This window comes from Thalassophryne amazonica, chromosome 11 (assembly GCF_902500255.1).
Source record: "Thalassophryne amazonica chromosome 11, fThaAma1.1, whole genome shotgun sequence".
Taxonomy (NCBI): Eukaryota; Metazoa; Chordata; class Actinopteri; order Batrachoidiformes; family Batrachoididae; genus Thalassophryne; species Thalassophryne amazonica.
In genome coordinates this window covers 72,257,197-72,274,201 of record NC_047113.1, presented here as the reverse complement: position 1 = coordinate 72,274,201, position 17,005 = coordinate 72,257,197, and the positions used below count along the sequence as shown (strand labels likewise).

General features: G+C 41.3%; 1 protein-coding gene across 2 annotated transcripts in view; it reads left to right on the top strand.

Annotated features, from left to right (window-relative positions):
- LOC117520805 (LIM and calponin homology domains-containing protein 1-like) overlaps positions 1 to 17,005 on the top strand; it is a 153,916-nt gene that overhangs the window by 102,680 nt on the left and 34,231 nt on the right. For both annotated transcript variants that reach the window (XM_034182140.1, XM_034182139.1), the window contains exons 9-13: positions 6,551 to 6,790; positions 8,861 to 8,896; positions 13,450 to 13,576; positions 13,808 to 13,965; positions 14,715 to 15,195. In XM_034182140.1, coding sequence (XP_034038031.1) covers positions 6,551 to 6,790; positions 8,861 to 8,896; positions 13,450 to 13,576; positions 13,808 to 13,965; positions 14,715 to 15,195 — 1,042 coding nt within the window. The remainder of the gene's footprint in view (positions 1 to 6,550; positions 6,791 to 8,860; positions 8,897 to 13,449; positions 13,577 to 13,807; positions 13,966 to 14,714; positions 15,196 to 17,005) is intronic.

The following is a 17,005-nucleotide window of genomic DNA, read 5'->3' as shown; positions in this document are numbered from 1 at the left end:
CTGACTAAGTGTGTGTGTGTGTGTGTGTGTGTGTGTGTGTGTGTAACAAAAATAAAATATGCTACACAGACAAAAACGAGGAACATTTGGGAAGTTAAATTTTTGGCATTCACTGTTTGGGTGGTGTCACTTTGGTTTGTGTCACAAATAATTTCTCCTCATCACTGTTTTTTAAGTTTTTTTTTTCTTTTTCTTTTTTTTTTTTTTCTCCTGAAGTCTGGTGGAGTTTTTGCAATGTATGACATGGAAAAAGAACTTATTGGTGTGTATGCTCCCAGTCAAGGACCAAAACATTCTGTATTTCAGACTTTTGAAAATGATTTCAATGAAACACCCTCAGTTTTTAAAAATGTTTAAAATGTATTTTTAGTTTTATTTGTTTATGCTGTTTTATTTTTTCCTATTAGTTTTAAAATGTATTTGTTAATGTTTGGATGAGCTCTGGGACATGACACGCAGCCGAGCAGGACTCCCCCACCACCAACCACAATCAGTGATGACCCCATGACCCACTTTTACCCAATATTTCCAAAATTCAAGCCAAACCCATAAAAGCTACCAAGAAACACCCACAGAAGCACCTGACTGCTTCAAATATCAACCACAATCAACACATGCACCATGTAATTCTCTCGACTAGTACTGCATCGTGGGTAGTGGGAGGGCGAAGCTGCCAAGAGGGTGGGCTTTAGCCAGAAAAGTCCCATTCACCATGGAAGAGAGCACCCACCATGGGTATCCAGACAAGCAGGCAGTGCCCAAACACATACGCACCCCCTTACAAATCTTATACAACAAACCACGTTGCAGCATCAAATGTGAGGGCCAACTAAGCTTAGAATCTGCCCCTCGTCACTGTTTTTTGAAAATTGGTTTATTATATATTTTGTCTTGTTGACAGCAAATCAACAAACACACGAGTGAAAACATATCTTCTTCAGCGAAAGTGCACCTCTTATTAAAACTGAAATATCCCAGAACTGATACGATGTGTTTATTCCCTAATCTGTCTTTTCTCTTTATTGTTGTTATTTTTATCCAGCATATTGTGATGTGAAGTGCATGCATTAATTAATTTTTCTGTATTTTTTGTTCTTCTTCCTTTGCACTGAATCATTGTCTGCAATTGTGTTTCACGCTATGAACCTGCTTGTCCTTCATGTGTGTTTCATCTGTCGTCACCTTAACACCTTTTTGTCGTCTTGTGCTGTTGCTGCTGTTGTTTCTGCTTTTTGCTTACATCTTATTTTCTTGTGTTTTGACGAGTGATGTAACAGTCTAGTCAAGGGCCCTAGCGTAGATATCCCACCTTCAGAATCCCTAAGTCCCTCTCCTATGCAGCCCCTACAGCCGCAGGGTAAAAACAAGAAAGATGGGGAGCAGACTGCCAGTGACATCCATGAGACAAAGAGGAGCCTCGAGCCTCGACCCTGTATCCTCCCCCTTACCCATGCAGACCGCCCCAGAGAAGCAGTGCCAGTTGTTATGGAGCAAAGGTCTTAACCTTAATTCCTTTTTTCCCCCAACATTCCACAGCAACAAGCTAAACCACTGTTTCACAGTCAGGATCCTGATTCATGGAGTTTGGGGATGAGAGAGAAATTTTTATTTTATATACACATACACACGCAAAAGTACATATGTAGGCAAAAATACACATTTGTTTTTGACAAAAAATAAATCACACATATGCAACTTTAATTATAGTTACCCACCCCCTTCTCTTTAGTTCATCCAAAGAAAAAAACAATGTCCAGTAACTGAATTATGATGATGGGATTCAACATGTGCACTTCCATTTTGGCACCCTCAGATGAGAAATGCAAACTAACCTCACTAGCCAGTTTATTGCACCATTTTCCTCACTTGCTAACTCAAGATGCCGTGACAGGAGCATGTTTTTGATTCACGCAACAGCACGAACTGTGTCGTGGTGTTTCCACCCGCTGTGTTCACGCCATTCTTTGTTCTACCAGCTGCCACGTGCTCTGCGCTGGATGCTGCATATATAAAATAATTATTTTATGGTGGATTAATCTTTTTTTTCTGCAAATTGGTTGAAAACAGCTCTGATCACTTCCTGAATCACAGAGGCGGTTGCAGCTGGAGCCTCTAACAAGCTGTAGAAAGCATTTTGAGCCGTTTAAAAAGGTAATTATTTGACTTGTTTACATTGTCATGGTTTAATAAAACAGTTGTGTGTTTTTTCCTTCTTGTTTGCAGCTGTTAAAGTATGTTCATAACAGATTTAACTTCTTGTTATAATCCTTCAGACGAGCTGCGCTCTGATGCAATCTGCTGACGTCACCACTCGCTCTGTTCACTTCTTCTTTACTCCACTTGAGGAGCTGCACATCATGTTGGCGATTAGATTGCGCCACATGGCACGACATTTGTGCATGAAAGATTTTTTGAACATTTCAAAATTCTCTGTGTGCAATAGCGTGCACCGGCGCCCCTCTGGCATCCTGTCTGCACCAGTTAAAGACGAGTTTACTCTCCAGCACGACACATCATGACACAGGTTGTGCTGTTGCGTGAATCAAAAACATGCTCGTGTCAGGGCACCTTCAGTCTCGACCTGAATGTGTTAACGGCATGAAGGGAATGTGTTTGTGCTCTCTCGTATTTACTTATTACTGCACTGTTTTAATTTTAATAGGTCATACTTTTATGAAATTGTATTAGATGATGGCCAGTACAGTCGTGGGAACCAGCACTGTCCTGATGAGTTTTGAAAGGATTGTCATTTGGACTATTTGTTTGGCCAAGAAACAAACAAAAAAACATTGTTCCTGGATGTTACCATTTGGCCCATTTCCTTTTTGGCACTGCCTTTGCCAGACATGTAATTTTGACTTATCATTGCTGATCAACCTGTATGTTGTTCCGGGGATTGAACTTCTCACCATTTTGTTGTAGAACACTGCCGTCCAGGGCCAGCTTGTGGCTACAGATATTATACTCAATTAAGAGGAACAGGATCATGAGGTGTTGTTTATTACTGATCTGTAACATGGTGTGTGATATTAATGTTACTCAAAAAAATGTTACTTTCAAAAAAAAAAAAATGTTACTTTAGGTTCCTGTTGTGATTTCACAACCCAGGCTCATCTGGTGTTATTTCCTAGACAAGCAGAAGTTTTATTCACAGTCCAGTTGGAGAGTCATTTGTCACACCCCCGGTTTCCAGCTCTCTCTGGCCCAGATGTTATAGCTTTGGAGGGATTTTCTCCATTTAAGGGAGTGAAAGGAATTTTCAGTTGAGATCTGACTTGTGTATAGCAGTGTGCCAGCAAAAAGAAAGTGTTCCAGTATGTTCCCGGACGCCTTTGATATCAGTTACTATCTCCTTTTATAGCCGTTGGTATGTTTCGCAAAGGAAAGGCCAGAATTTGTTTTTTAGTCCTTGTCACACTTTTACAAACCAGTTGTTGGAGTATCATTTGGAGGTGGATTCTGTTGCAAAGATGACTAATTTTCAGAACCATTTATTATTTTAGTCTATAAATTGTCAGCTATTATTGAAAGATGTTCATTACAGTTTCCTAAAGGCCAAGTTAAAGTCGATAAGTGTCCTTATCTTGTATAACATGCAGTCAAAAACACAATTATTTCCATTTATAATGATATAAATGTAAGAAAAATAAGATGTACTGGAGGCGGAAATACTTTATTTTCCTCTTGACTAGTGACTTAACAATTGACTAGGAAAATAGTTACATCAATTGACTATCCATGGAATAATGAAATGACAGATTTTATATTAATCCTTGTGGTAGTGAATCAATCCTTTTTAGCTCCACTGATCAAAGATGATATCACTACATCTCTGTCTTCCATCCAGCAGCTTTTATTTCAAATCAGTAGTCGTCTTTGGATGATTGCATCGGCTGCATCAGTTTGATTTTTCTACCATGCAAAATAGGCCCATAGGACCTTAAACTAATGGAGCCAGAATTTAGACTTTCAATGTACAATTGAATAGTAAATGGACTGCATTTATATAGCACTTTTCCATCTGCATCAGACACTCAAAGCACTTTACACATCAATGCCTCACATTCACCCCTATGTGAGGCTGCTGCCATGCAAGGCACCCGCTGCACACCGGGAGCAACTAGGGGATTAAGGACCTTGCCCGGTCAGTCTGGGATTTGAACCGAGGATCCTCTGGTCTCAAGCTCAATGCTTTAACCACTTGACCATCACCACCACCACCATCATCAATTTCCACCAGAAGTGTAAATATGGAAAATTAAGTCAAAACCTCAAATTGCTCATCTTCCTAGGTTTCATGTTGCAGGACTTTTTTTTATTTTATGCCATGCAAAATAGGTACACAGAGCCACGAAAATGACTGGGGATCCAGAATTTCTAATTTCTCACCAGAATTTCTATAGGAAGTGGGAAATGGGGATAAATTAAGTCGAAAGCTCAGACTGTGTCTCTTTCTAGACTTCCTGTTGCATGAGTTTTAATTTTCTGCCATGCAGAATAGGAGTACCAACCCACAAAAACCTCTGGATGTTATATTTTGAGCTTAGTAGAGTCTGATTGAACCCCAAAAGCAGGCAGCTGGGGGACAGCAGGTACAGGTGCAAAAACTAGGGTGCTTTAATAATCCACAGTGGAAACAATATGACAGCAGTGGTGGGGTGAGCATACAAATGAGTCTCTGTGAAGGCTCTCAGTTGTCCAGGTGGTTGCCATAGTAGAGAAGCTTGAATCTTTGACTGGACTGGGTTGCTTGATGCGAGGACATTTCGCTTCAAATCGCAGAAGCTTCCTCGGCTAAAATTCTTGCTCTGGTAGTCTGACTTCTGTCTTGACTCTTGTAGAGAAGAAATGAATCATTCTTTTCTACAAGACATGATGACAGACACACACGCAGAGGAGCGAATACTGCGGATAACACCCCTCCCACACACACACACCCAGCATAAACACGACAAGGACACACATAAGACTCAGAGCAGAACCAGGGATGCACACACACATACCAGACAAGAACCATGGGTGCAGACACACCCACACAGGATCCACATGACTGACGGACGAGGAGGATAAACATAATACACAGAAATGACAGAACACCACAGGGGCCCACATGGGACACAGACAGAAAGGGAGGATACACACAAAACGGGACATGGGAAAATCCAAAATAAATACAGACACAACTGACAGACACACCCAGAACACAGGAGCCAGAATTTTGAGTGTCTGTTCACAGTTTCAAACAAATCTGTGAACATTGACTTTTAAATATTTTATTGTACTATTTTACTTCCTTTTCTTTAACTGTTTTGTCTTATTGCTTTAGCTTTAACATGTTTTATATTCTTTACTGTTCTAATTTGGCTCTTAATCTTTTTGTTTAAATAATTAAAGCCTAACCAGGGACAGGGGTTGCAAATTAGCCACGGCTGGAAACCTGCGTGCATGACATCTTTTTATATTTCATGAGAAATAATGTTTAATGCATTTGTCCCTGTTCAAAAAAAGAAAGAAGAAGAAAGTGGAGATAGTGGTAATTGCATCAAAATTTCAAATGTCGACTCCTGCAAGGGTTCTTATTAGACCCGGCTGAATTCTTTACCAGGCAGATTAGGAGCATAGTGTCACAAACTGATAGAATTTTTAATTTCTATCTACACTTTCCACAAAAGAAGCAGAAAATGTTAAAACTGGGCCAAAATTAAAACATGCTGCCTGACCTGTGATTCTCTATGGAGGGCTGGTTCGTAAACACGTGAAAATAAAACATCATTCTTTTGGTCAATCCAAGAGGAATGAGATAGATTATTCAGAGTGAAACAGATACCTACAAAGACCTGCTTTTTAAGAAACTGAAAGAAATACAAGTAGATGCATTGTTTTGAGACAGTTCTAATTGCTTATGTCTCAGCAGAGCTTTCTGGCCAACTTTTCTGCTTGTTCCTCAGAAGCAGCAGAGTTAAATGGGCCGTGTTTCTCTTTTAAAATGAGAAATTAAATCAGCATGCACCAAAATGACCAGAGCAAAGACTGAAGTGCAAATTGCACTCTGTGGAGTCCGTGGTAATGTTGCAGTAGGCCTTTCTCTAATGAGTAAAAACTACAAAAAGGCAGCATTAAACACGTGAAAAAGTGTGTTTGCACACACAAACACAATCACAGGGTACATGAACATAAACCCACCCTGAGCACATAAGGAAATGAGGCTTTCTTCCTTCCCTGACCCTGAGCACACTGGGACCAAGCCCGCCCTTGTCACCGCCGGCAGCTGGCCAGTCTCCCCCTGCCTGCCATGCATTGTGGAAATTTAGAGTCCAATAATGAGCCTCTCAGAAAGTAGTTGTTCATCACACAATGTCAAACTGCAGCACGTTCAATAAACTTTGCATTTTTTTTTTTTTTGTCAGTTTCAGTTAGCCAAGAGAGGATTTGTAACCACACATGCTTTCAACTTGAACTGTCTTTTTAAAACATTTATTACTTTAATAAGATGCTGTCTGATCATGATAACCAGGCAGCAGTACGTTTTAGTTTGATCTCCTCTCTGCAGTACTCCAGCTCGCTCGTGCTCAGAGGAACTCTTCCACCAGCCGTCAATCCTACCAGGAAATTCCACAGAGCGCTCAGCGATTGTGTCAAACCCTGTCAATGTTTCCGGGAAACATTCCTCAGAGGCAGACCAGGGGATCGGAGTCGCAGGTGCACTGAAGGTCACAGGTCTGGCTCAGCGAACGCTGAGTGAAAGTGATGACGCACAACCGTCTTGGTTTGGCAGCAATCTTCTGGCAACGTGAGCTCTGACTTGCAACTTCTTCCCATTGTTATGAGTTTCCACCACATTAAAATAGAACTACGCAGCACAAAACCTTAAGGAATTCTTGGATCCTTTTTTAATCACAAATCCTTTCACCTGGGTTGCACACTGTGCCTTGCCTCATCCACCACCCTGCAGAACAGGCTTGGGTCCTGGATGGCAACCACTCAGGCAGACAGCCTGCAAATAGGTAGCTATATCTGGGAGGTGATGATGGACCAGGTGTGTGGATCGATGGTTGCCATTCAGTACCCAAAGCAGTTTCGTAATGTGGTAGATGCGGCGTCAGTTCATGCTCTGAAACCTGATGTGACTTGGACATAAGGAGCTGCAGTGGGCATGAAGATTCTTCAGCAAGCACATGACGAAAATCTTCCGACACAAACAAAAACAACCATGAGTCACTCTGAGGAGTGACCTTCACATGAGCTGATGAAGTACCACACTTTCTTCTTCTTCTAAGTGTTTTTGATTGGCTTTTACACAACAGCCCCACTGAAAGTTCCAGGTCTAAAGTACAGTCTTTGCAAATGAAATATGGTTGTGGCAAACCATCACAGGACCAAATCTGTCCATGTGATGTTAAAAACTAGCCTTACTATACGGTCAGATTAGCTACAAATGAGGGGGTTTTCCCAAAGTGTGGCCAGCTCATGGTTATTTGGTGTTATTTGGCGTGCACAATGTTTAACGATCAGTCTGTTAAGGATGGGGAAAACTGACACTGTCCGTGTGAGGTTTTCCTCCAAGCTTGACTGCTGATAGTACCAACGTTCAATTGATTTGTTTCAGTAAACGCCTGGTTGCTAACATCTGGTTATCAGTAAGATTTCTTGTCAGTCACCTCAGAGATACTGTCTGGTTGCAAAAATCATGATTTTGGATTTCAAGTGTTTTATTTTTCACTAACTTTTTCAAAATGAAAGGTATAAATGCTAGTCTGTACAAAAATACAGCTGTCTGGGAGCAGACTCCACCATCTTGGATTATTTTGTTTGTGCCACCAACTCATTTTCATCACACTACCTTCACACTTCAGATTAGCGGTTGCTGTGTTGCATTAATCAGCATTTGCAAAAAAAAAAAAATATATATATATATATATATATATATCTATTTTGGTCCTGCCCATTTGGCAGCATAGTGACCACTTGTCTCATCACTGTAACGCAAATGGCAGCTGGTTGCTTTGCCTCTGTCTCTTGTAGTTAATGAGACCATGGGCTTACCCACGACAGGAGGCACCCTTGGAAATAAACTTAGAATTATTCCTGACTTAAAACATTCCCAAAATACTGTTATGTTTCAATCATTAGGATAAATTTGGCAAACATTCAAACACTGCAGTCATAATTATTCCAGCTGCATGCAGGCTGCATTGAAAGAAACATCTTATATGGCACATAGAAATATTGCAACAACATACCCTATGGCACATCATCATCTTTTCACTCTGGTTTGATTTAGTGAAGCTCCTCTCAGTTTAGCCTCCGTTGTTTATCATGTGGCAAGTTGGTCATGAACCACAAGCCACAATTTGTCTCGCACTCCACCAACATCACAGTGGAAGCTTTTAGGAAAAAGTGTGTGAAGACCGTTGTGGTTACAGTCAGACCTAAAAGTGCAGCCTAACAGAAGATGCATGTTACACTTTTGTCATTTTAGTTCTTAAAATTAGTGCCAGATGCACAAATTCACTCTCAGAGGGATTTTTTTTTTTTTTTTTTGGGTTTGCAGTGCCGCACCAAGGGTGGCTTTCTCTGCTGGATTCTGCCACCTAGTGGATGGTTTTCTTTCCTAATCAAAACCATGCTCTGACAAAGCATGTGACAAAGCATCTGACAAACACATCTGTGCACACACAGAAAACCACCAACAGCAACCACAGTTGCAGAAAGTATTCAGCTCATTTATTTTGCATGCATTTAGTTCAGTATGTGTGATTTATGAGTTTTATCAGTTCAGAGATTTGATGGATTTGTCTTCGCTGTGTAACTGTGTCCATTTGTGGTTGTGCTCTCTCTCCATGCTCTCTGGGTTCTGTAGAATCAGCCACACTGACAGTGTGTCAGATGACCCACAGTAAGTTCTGCTTTTGACACCAAGAGGCTTGGCTGCCTGGCGTTTTAACACAAGGCCTTCTCAACAAGTCATTTAGTTACCCACTGAAACAGTTAGGTTTTTCTTTGTGTAAGTGGGAAAATCTGCCAACAGTCTGAGATCATTTTAGAAATGTCATTGTTGACGGTGATAGGAGATGGCTCCAAAACCTCCTGTAATACTGAATAATCGCCAGAAATAGTTTTTGGGACACACAATGTTACTTTGTGGAGCTACCCTGTGCCTGAATGTCACTGGAACATCCAGTTCCTTATATAGATGGGTACGAGGGTAGACAGCATGGCAGCTACGCTAAAATGAACCCAAACACTCTTTATCACCCCAAAGTGGCTGCATTTGATTAAAATAGACAAATAAATAACTAACAACTCCCCACGCAATGACCCGTCATGACCACTAACAGGATAAGATGAAGGAGGTTGACTGGTGGTTTGAAACAAAATTTCTTAGGATGCTAAATAAATGCCTGGGCTCTATTTTTGTCAGATCCATGTCGGGTTCTTGCAGTTTGACCTGTGGAGGCCATTTATGAAAACATAAATGCATCACCTCAGAGCTTCTGCCAGCTGCATGTTTAATGCACAGTAACATCCTTCAACAAGAACAGCTTTATGGTTTTTAGTGGAGCAGATAATTGAAAAATCATGCATTTGGTGACACAAATACCAAATTTAGTGTGGTGATTGTCATGATTAAAAAAAAAAAAAATCACTTTTTGCATTGGTCATGTTGTTGGCCATCTTGGAAAAGGGCCACTATCTTGAATTTTCAAGTGGCTAATTGACCACATTTGGTAAGTATACTACTTTGGGAATCCTCATGTCAGATGTGGTGCTCATATCAGCATTTGCACAATTTTGCTTTAAAATTGATATCTGCTCAACTATTTGAGTAAACATTGATAGAATTCTTATGCTTAGTGGTCTTACAGTACTTTCTTAAAGCTGATGTATAAACTGCAGCTTTATTTTATAAAAGCTTTATAAACAAGATTCATGAACATACATGCTTGTTTTGAATCTTTTGTTTATCTGTAGATATGTGTAAAAATATTTTATCATTGTCAGCACTGGCTTTAGATGGCAGTTTAACATGTGTTTCATCGTATGCAATTTTCAGTTATGGCTTGAAAACACTCTTCTGCTACAATGCCTGTCATAATCAGTAGATCCAAGAAAACCCTTCTATTTATTTTGCTTTATCTGTTGATGACTCAAGATATTTTGCTTTATCTGTTGATGACTCAAGATTTGTTGGGTTGACTCTTGTGACTGTGAATATACGAGGTCTGTCAATAAAGTATAGGTCCTTTTTATTTTTTTCAAAAACTATATGGATTTCATTCATATGTTTTTACGTCAGACATGCTTGAACCCTCGTGCGCATGCGTGAGTTTTTCCACGCCTGTCGGTGACGTCATTCGCCTGTGAGCACTCCTTGTGGGAGGAGTCGTCCAGCCCCTCGTTGGAATTCCTTTGTCTGAGAAGTTGCTGAGAGACTGGGGCTTTGTTTGATCAAAATTTTTTCTAAACCTGTGAGGCACATCGAAGTGGACACGGTTCGAAAAATTAAGCTGGTGTTCGGTGAAAATTTTAACGGCTGATGAGAGATTTTGAGGTGATACTGTCGCTTTAAGGACTTCCCACGGAGCGAGACGTCACGCAGCGCTCTCAGGCGCCGTCGTCAGCCTGTTTCAAGCTGAAAACCTCCATATTTCAGGCTCTATTGATCCAGGACGTCGTGAGAGAACAGAGAAGTTGCAGCGAAGTCGGTTTCAGCATTTTATCCGGATATTCCACTGTTAAAGGAGATTTTTTAATGAAAGACGTGCGGACGGGTCTGCGCGTCGGGACGCAACCGGCGCGGTGCGGGGGCACAGGAAAAACACCTCCGTGTTGATAACCATTTGTAAAATCCAGGCGGCTTTTGATGGCTTTAAGTGGAGTGAGTATATGAGAAATTGTTTAACAGCTGGACATGTTCCAACTTGTCCTTAAGGCTTCCAACAGAGGTGTTTTTCCTGTGGCGGAGCGTCGCAGCGGCTACGAGCCGGCGCTGCAATCCGCCCGCACGTCTTTCATTAAAAAAAATCTCCTTTAACAGTGGAATATCCGAATAAAATGCTGAAACCGACTTCTTCTGAAACTTCTCTGTTCTCTCACGACGTCCTGGATCAATAGAGCCTGAAATGTGGAGGTTTTCAGCTTGAAACAGGCTGACGACGGCGCCTGGGAGCGCTGCGTGACGTCTCGCTCCGTGGGAAGTCCTTAAAGCGACAGTATCACCTCAAAATCTCTCATCAGCCGTTAAAATTTTCGCCGAAAACCAGCTTAATTTTTCGAACCATGTCCACTTTGATGTGCCTCACAGGTTTAGAAAAAATTTTGATCAAACAAAGTGCCAGTCTCTCAGCAACTTCTCAGACAAAGGAATTCCGACGAGGGGCTGGACGACTCCTCCCACAAGGAGTGCTCACAGGCGAATGACGTCACCGACAGGCGTGGAAAAACTCACGCATGCGCACAAAAACATATGAATGAAATCCATATAGTTTTTGAAAAAAATAAAAAGGACCTATACTTTATTGACAGCCCTCGTATGTTGACTTTAAAGGGCCTGCACCAAACACACAGTATTACAGCATGTTTCTTACACTAACTTGCACCAGATCCTTCTTGTCTCTTTGTGATGCAAAAAAGATGGATGCTTTATCATCTCTGCTTGCAGAAAAAAGTCTCAGTTGAACTTCAAGAAACATCTGTGTGTTTTCAAGAAGCGCATGCTGATTTTACAGAATATCACAGGAAACCAGTTTTTGCTCGTCACACTGCAGTGGCCCTACGATATGGGATTTTGACTTATTTGATGGAATGCTTTTCTTGGGGGAAAGGGGGTTTGAACAGAGTGTTATTTAAGGAATAACCTTGGTGTGTCTGATGATTTGCGGCCGTTCATGCTGGTTATATGGTCACAAATTAACCTTTACCTGCGACGCATTAGCGGAGCTGGTAAAAAGGAGTTTTACCGGTAAAATAGATATTTGCAACCGTATAACAGCATGAACATCCACAAATCATCAGACACAAGGGGGTTATTCCCATTCTAATCCAATTCCATCGTTTACATGGTTTATTTTTCTGTAGGTAATTCGTCGCTCCAACAGCGGTCAGCGCGTGGAGTAATCCATCAAATTTCAAACTTTTGTATGGTAGCTTAAATTCACCCATTTCGGTGGCGGCAGCATACGCAACTTTCTCTCACACTCAGCTCACAGCTCCATTATGACATCTGCTTAGTAGTGCGCGCAGCCAGTGTTCAGGATTCAATTTCAATTTATTTTCATTTATATAGCACCAAATCACAACAACGCTGCCTCAAGGTGCTTCACACAAGTAAGGTCTAACCTTAATAACCCCCAGAGCAGCAGTGATAAGGAAAAACTCCCTCTGAGAAAGAAACCTCAAGCAGACCAGACTCAAAGTGGTGACGTTCTGCTTGGACCATGCTGCAAACACAAATTCCAAAACAATTCACAAAACAAACATACAGGAAATGTTGCTGGTGCACAGGGTGGTTTCCGGAACAGATACTGCACTCATCTCTGGATGGAGCCGCACCTCAAACAGAGAAAAGAAAAAAGCAGAATCAAGCATCAGAAAGACAACAAATACAGTGTAATTTGTCAGCATTAAGCAACAAGAAAAACAGAAGAAATACTAAGGTGACTGCTGGCCACTAGCCCTAAGCTTCACTAAAAGACCCAGAATTTAGATAAAGTTGAGGTGTTCTGTCGAATTGTGTCTCGTCGCATAAAATGACAGTTCCGCGTCCCAACAATATTGTGCATGCGCAGTTGCGTGGAGGGCTGGCCTTTTGGCAGGAATGGCATCTCATCAGAGCACCGGTCAGGGCATGGAGTAATACATCCAAATATGAAACAGTCAAATATTTTGCCACCGTTACCCCGATATTATACGGTCTGAAATCTCACATGATTAACCAAGCAGATTTGCGGAAAAAATGTAATTGGATTAGAATATGAATTGACATGCATTTATTCATTTTTGATAGCCGCTTATTCCAATTCAGGATCAAGGGGCAGCTGAGGCCTATCCCGTTGGATACTGGGTGAGAGGCGGGGTACACCCTGGACAGGCCGCCAGTCTATCACAGGGCCACATATAGAAAGAGAACCACATCTCCACTTCCACTCACACCTACCCTCAATTCTAAAGTTTCCAATTCATCTAACTTGCATGAGGGAACCCACACTATTGTGTAAACTTTGCATTTAATCTGTGTGTCAAACCATGGGTTGGGGGGGTTGTTGGGGTCCTTACAGATCCCAGATCAACTGTGATCAGTTACACTACTACCACTGTAGAGTTTTATGCACACATTCTGTACTTGTAGTCTATTCACTCGGGGGTTATGGTGTCAAAAGAAAAACAAATCAAAATCACAGTGACTGATTCAAATTTAAAGTAAGAAAACCATCTCTCTTTTCGCCTTAGGAGTATGAGTATGAGTGACATGCATGATGAGGACGAGGTCGTGTTGGGACCCCACAGTCAGGCACGTCATGAACTGATGCACAACCAATACAACAGGATGAAAGAAGAGGAGGATCACTGGCAGGATGTGAGTGTCTGAAATTTGATTTAATGGTACAGAAGGGAAAAGTAATGGATGCATTTCAATAATTTTTTGTGTCGAGATGGTCCTCAGATCAAGGAAGAGTTGATTAAATTTTGAGGAGGCTCTTGATCGCTTTTCTGTGTTCAGAAGAATGCTTTCATATTCCCACAGTTGCTCATCTAGTCCCTTAACTTTGTTCAATCTAGAAGTCAAGCACTTCTCTGTTTTTGTCAGGACTTGGCTCGATGGAAAACTCGAAGGAGGAGCATTTCTCAGGACCTGATCAAAAAGGAGGAAGAGAGAAAGATGATGGAGCGTCTGATGTCTGGCACCACCTCTACCTCACAGAGAAGGAAAAGCATCAAGACGTACAGAGAGATAGTGGAAGACAAGTAGGTCTTGATGTTGACTTTTTCTTTGTACCCTTGTTAAGAGTCAACGTCAGCTATGTTGTAGAGGTCTCCACCAGTGTGACAATCAATGCCTTATTCAACAGCTCTTACAGTACCAAGTTTTCCTGAGCAGCACCTCAGCACATCTCATGTGTGTCCTTTGGGGGGTGTCAGCAGTGAAAACTAGCACTGTCTTAGTTTTTCATTGCATAATATTACCCACCCCTGGTTTTTTTCCTCTTTAGGTATCCAAAGGCATTACCAAATATCGGAAATATGTCAATCTGGAGAGATGTGGGTTACTTTGGCATCTCCTTCCAATTGGACACCCTTAAAACCTCCAAAAGTGTCCTGGAGGAAGCCTAAGCAGATGTCTAAGTCACCTCCACTACCTCCTTTTATCACGCAGGAGCCGTTTGTGGGAATCAGCTGAGCTCAGCTCAAGTAAACAATGTGGAATTGCTACTGTGACTGTGTACTCACCCATTAGGATTGGCATTGGGGATAGAGTGCATTGCATTCTCTGAAACAAGTTGGGGGAAGGGGCATTGTTAGGAAGCAGGAGATTTCTTGAATTGATTAAAAATATGGTACTATTTTTCCTTGCTCTGGTTATTGTGTGCATTACAAATGTACTTTTTTGTTTATTTTTCCCTGAACATGGAAATGCCAAATGTCAACCTAAAGGCTGATCTCATGTTGACATCAGTTGAGACTAACGTGAACATTATTGTTTTATTGTTTCATAGAGAGCGTCGGGAGGAGGAGCTGCGGGAAGCATACAACAAAGCCAGAACACCCGAAGAGGCATCTGCTGTTCTTCAACGTTACGCTCAGCGCTTCTCCATCAGCGAGACAGTCCTAGAACGCTTGCAGTTGCCTAGGCTCTTGGACCGCAGCGTATCAGCTGACCCAACATTCCCCCTCTCACCTTTTCCTCTCTCATTCTCCAACTCACCAACAACCCCAGAACCAACTAATGTGAACCCCAATGGGCCTATGAGATATCTGCGCCAGCAGTCTGCCCCAACTCCAAAATTTACGTCAACATTAGAGGCACAAATTGAAGAGTTTCCCAAAGCATCCTCCTCACAGCATCGGCCCCAAATCCGTTCTCGCTCGTCTGATCCGCCATCTACCCGTGCCCTGTCTCCCATATCAGTGCCTTTGCTGACACCAAAGCCTTCCTTCCAGTTCCAACCCACAACCTCTGAGTCATTGCCAAGCAAGGTGAGATCAGTATTGATTGACTCAGATGTTCCTGTTTTTTTTAATACAGCAAGAGTTCAAATATAAAGTTGTAAGATTACTTCCAAACATGGGTCCTTAGCATTCATAATGATGACCACCAAAGCCCTATAGTCACGGCGAATGGTCTGTTTGAATATGAGGGAGTTTCAGTTTGTGTTAACAAGTCCATCAGCCACATAGGCTAACCTAATGTAACCACAGCTTGAAGTACTGTCCTGACCGCTGTGTCTCCAATCAAATTATAATTTTTGTATTTTAAAAAGCTATATCCAGTCTAGTCATACATCAGACTTGAACAAATCTACCAGCCTGGCATCTGTACAATGTTTGAAGCTTGCATTCGCCAAGCCCAAATATGTCATGAACTAGCATATTCCAGCACCTCACTAGCACATACAGTGGAGTCAGAGACAACTGGGCGTGATGCAACGTTATCGTGGGTAAGAAAAATGAAACCTGCTAAATGAAAAAATTCACAGAGTGGTGTTAGATATGACAAGATTAAATCCTGTCTCGTTTAAGTGTCATTTAATGTCAAAGCTGGAGCTCCCAGGCTTGGTAAAAAGCTTCATCACTTGAAGTGTCATACTAACATTTTAACAGCTCATCATCATTCTGACATCTACTGGGTAAATAATTTGTAGCACAATACTATAATATGATTCAATCTCATTTATTTTGGATTCTCCAGCAAGTAATATTATAGTAGGGATGGGTATCGATAAGATTTTATTGATACTATTATCGATTCCGCTAATCCATCCGATTCCTTATCGATTCCCTTATCGATACCCCTTGTGAATTTTCTGTGTACTAAAAGTAGGCTTTACAGGTTTTCTTTATGTGAATAACATTTCATTGAGTCTTAAAGTAAATAAATATGAAATTGTTCACTGGATCCTTGATCTCTGGACATAAATAGAAATAAACAAAATTTGTAGTTTTTGTTAAGGTCAGTTGCGCTGCACATCAAGATGTAATTCATAAAGAATGCAGGACTTCTTATTTTGTGAGGAAAAAGATGTTTTTGTCGATTGTAGTTTATTGTTTGTTTTACATTTGCACAGAGGTGTCATTTGATTTAAAACGGCAATTCGCTTTGAAGTTATTCATTTAGACCAGACTCAAACGTGACTCAGCACAGAGTGGCACAGCGTTTGGAGCTGTGCAAATGGAACAGAGGATGATTCTCTTTTCTTGCCTGCAACAAAACAAGAGTCCCAGTTAGTGACGTTAATCCGCACAAAAGTGACTCATGATTGACATCTGTAAATGGCTTTGAGAGGGGTTAAGAAATGGACTTGCCGCTTCTGAAAAGCAGCGCAGCAAAGAACCAATGAAGCAGTGTATTGGAGCACTGCTTCACTGGTTCAAGCTTCAAAGCGGAGCTGTTACAGAAGCACTTGATTACAGACCCGCTGCAGGGTAGAGAAATGATCTTTTTCCTGACAAACACCCAAAAAAAACACTCTGAAGGACCGATAAAGGAACCATTAAGCCAAAAGACTATTGATGTTGGTGGACTGAATCATTTCTTAACGATACACAAAAAGAATCAGTTCTCGATACTTATCCTTAGTCATTATAGACTAGATCTATGGAACAACTCCAGATCAGCTAGCATGTAGTTTAATTAACTACTCTCGATCTTTTCTTTATCTATTGTATGTCATCTGATCATGCAGTTTGTCCACACAGAAAACAAGTCCATCGGAGCTCAAATGGTAAATGGACTGCATTTATATAGCGCTTTTCCATCTGCAGCAGATGCTCAAAGTGAATGCCTCAC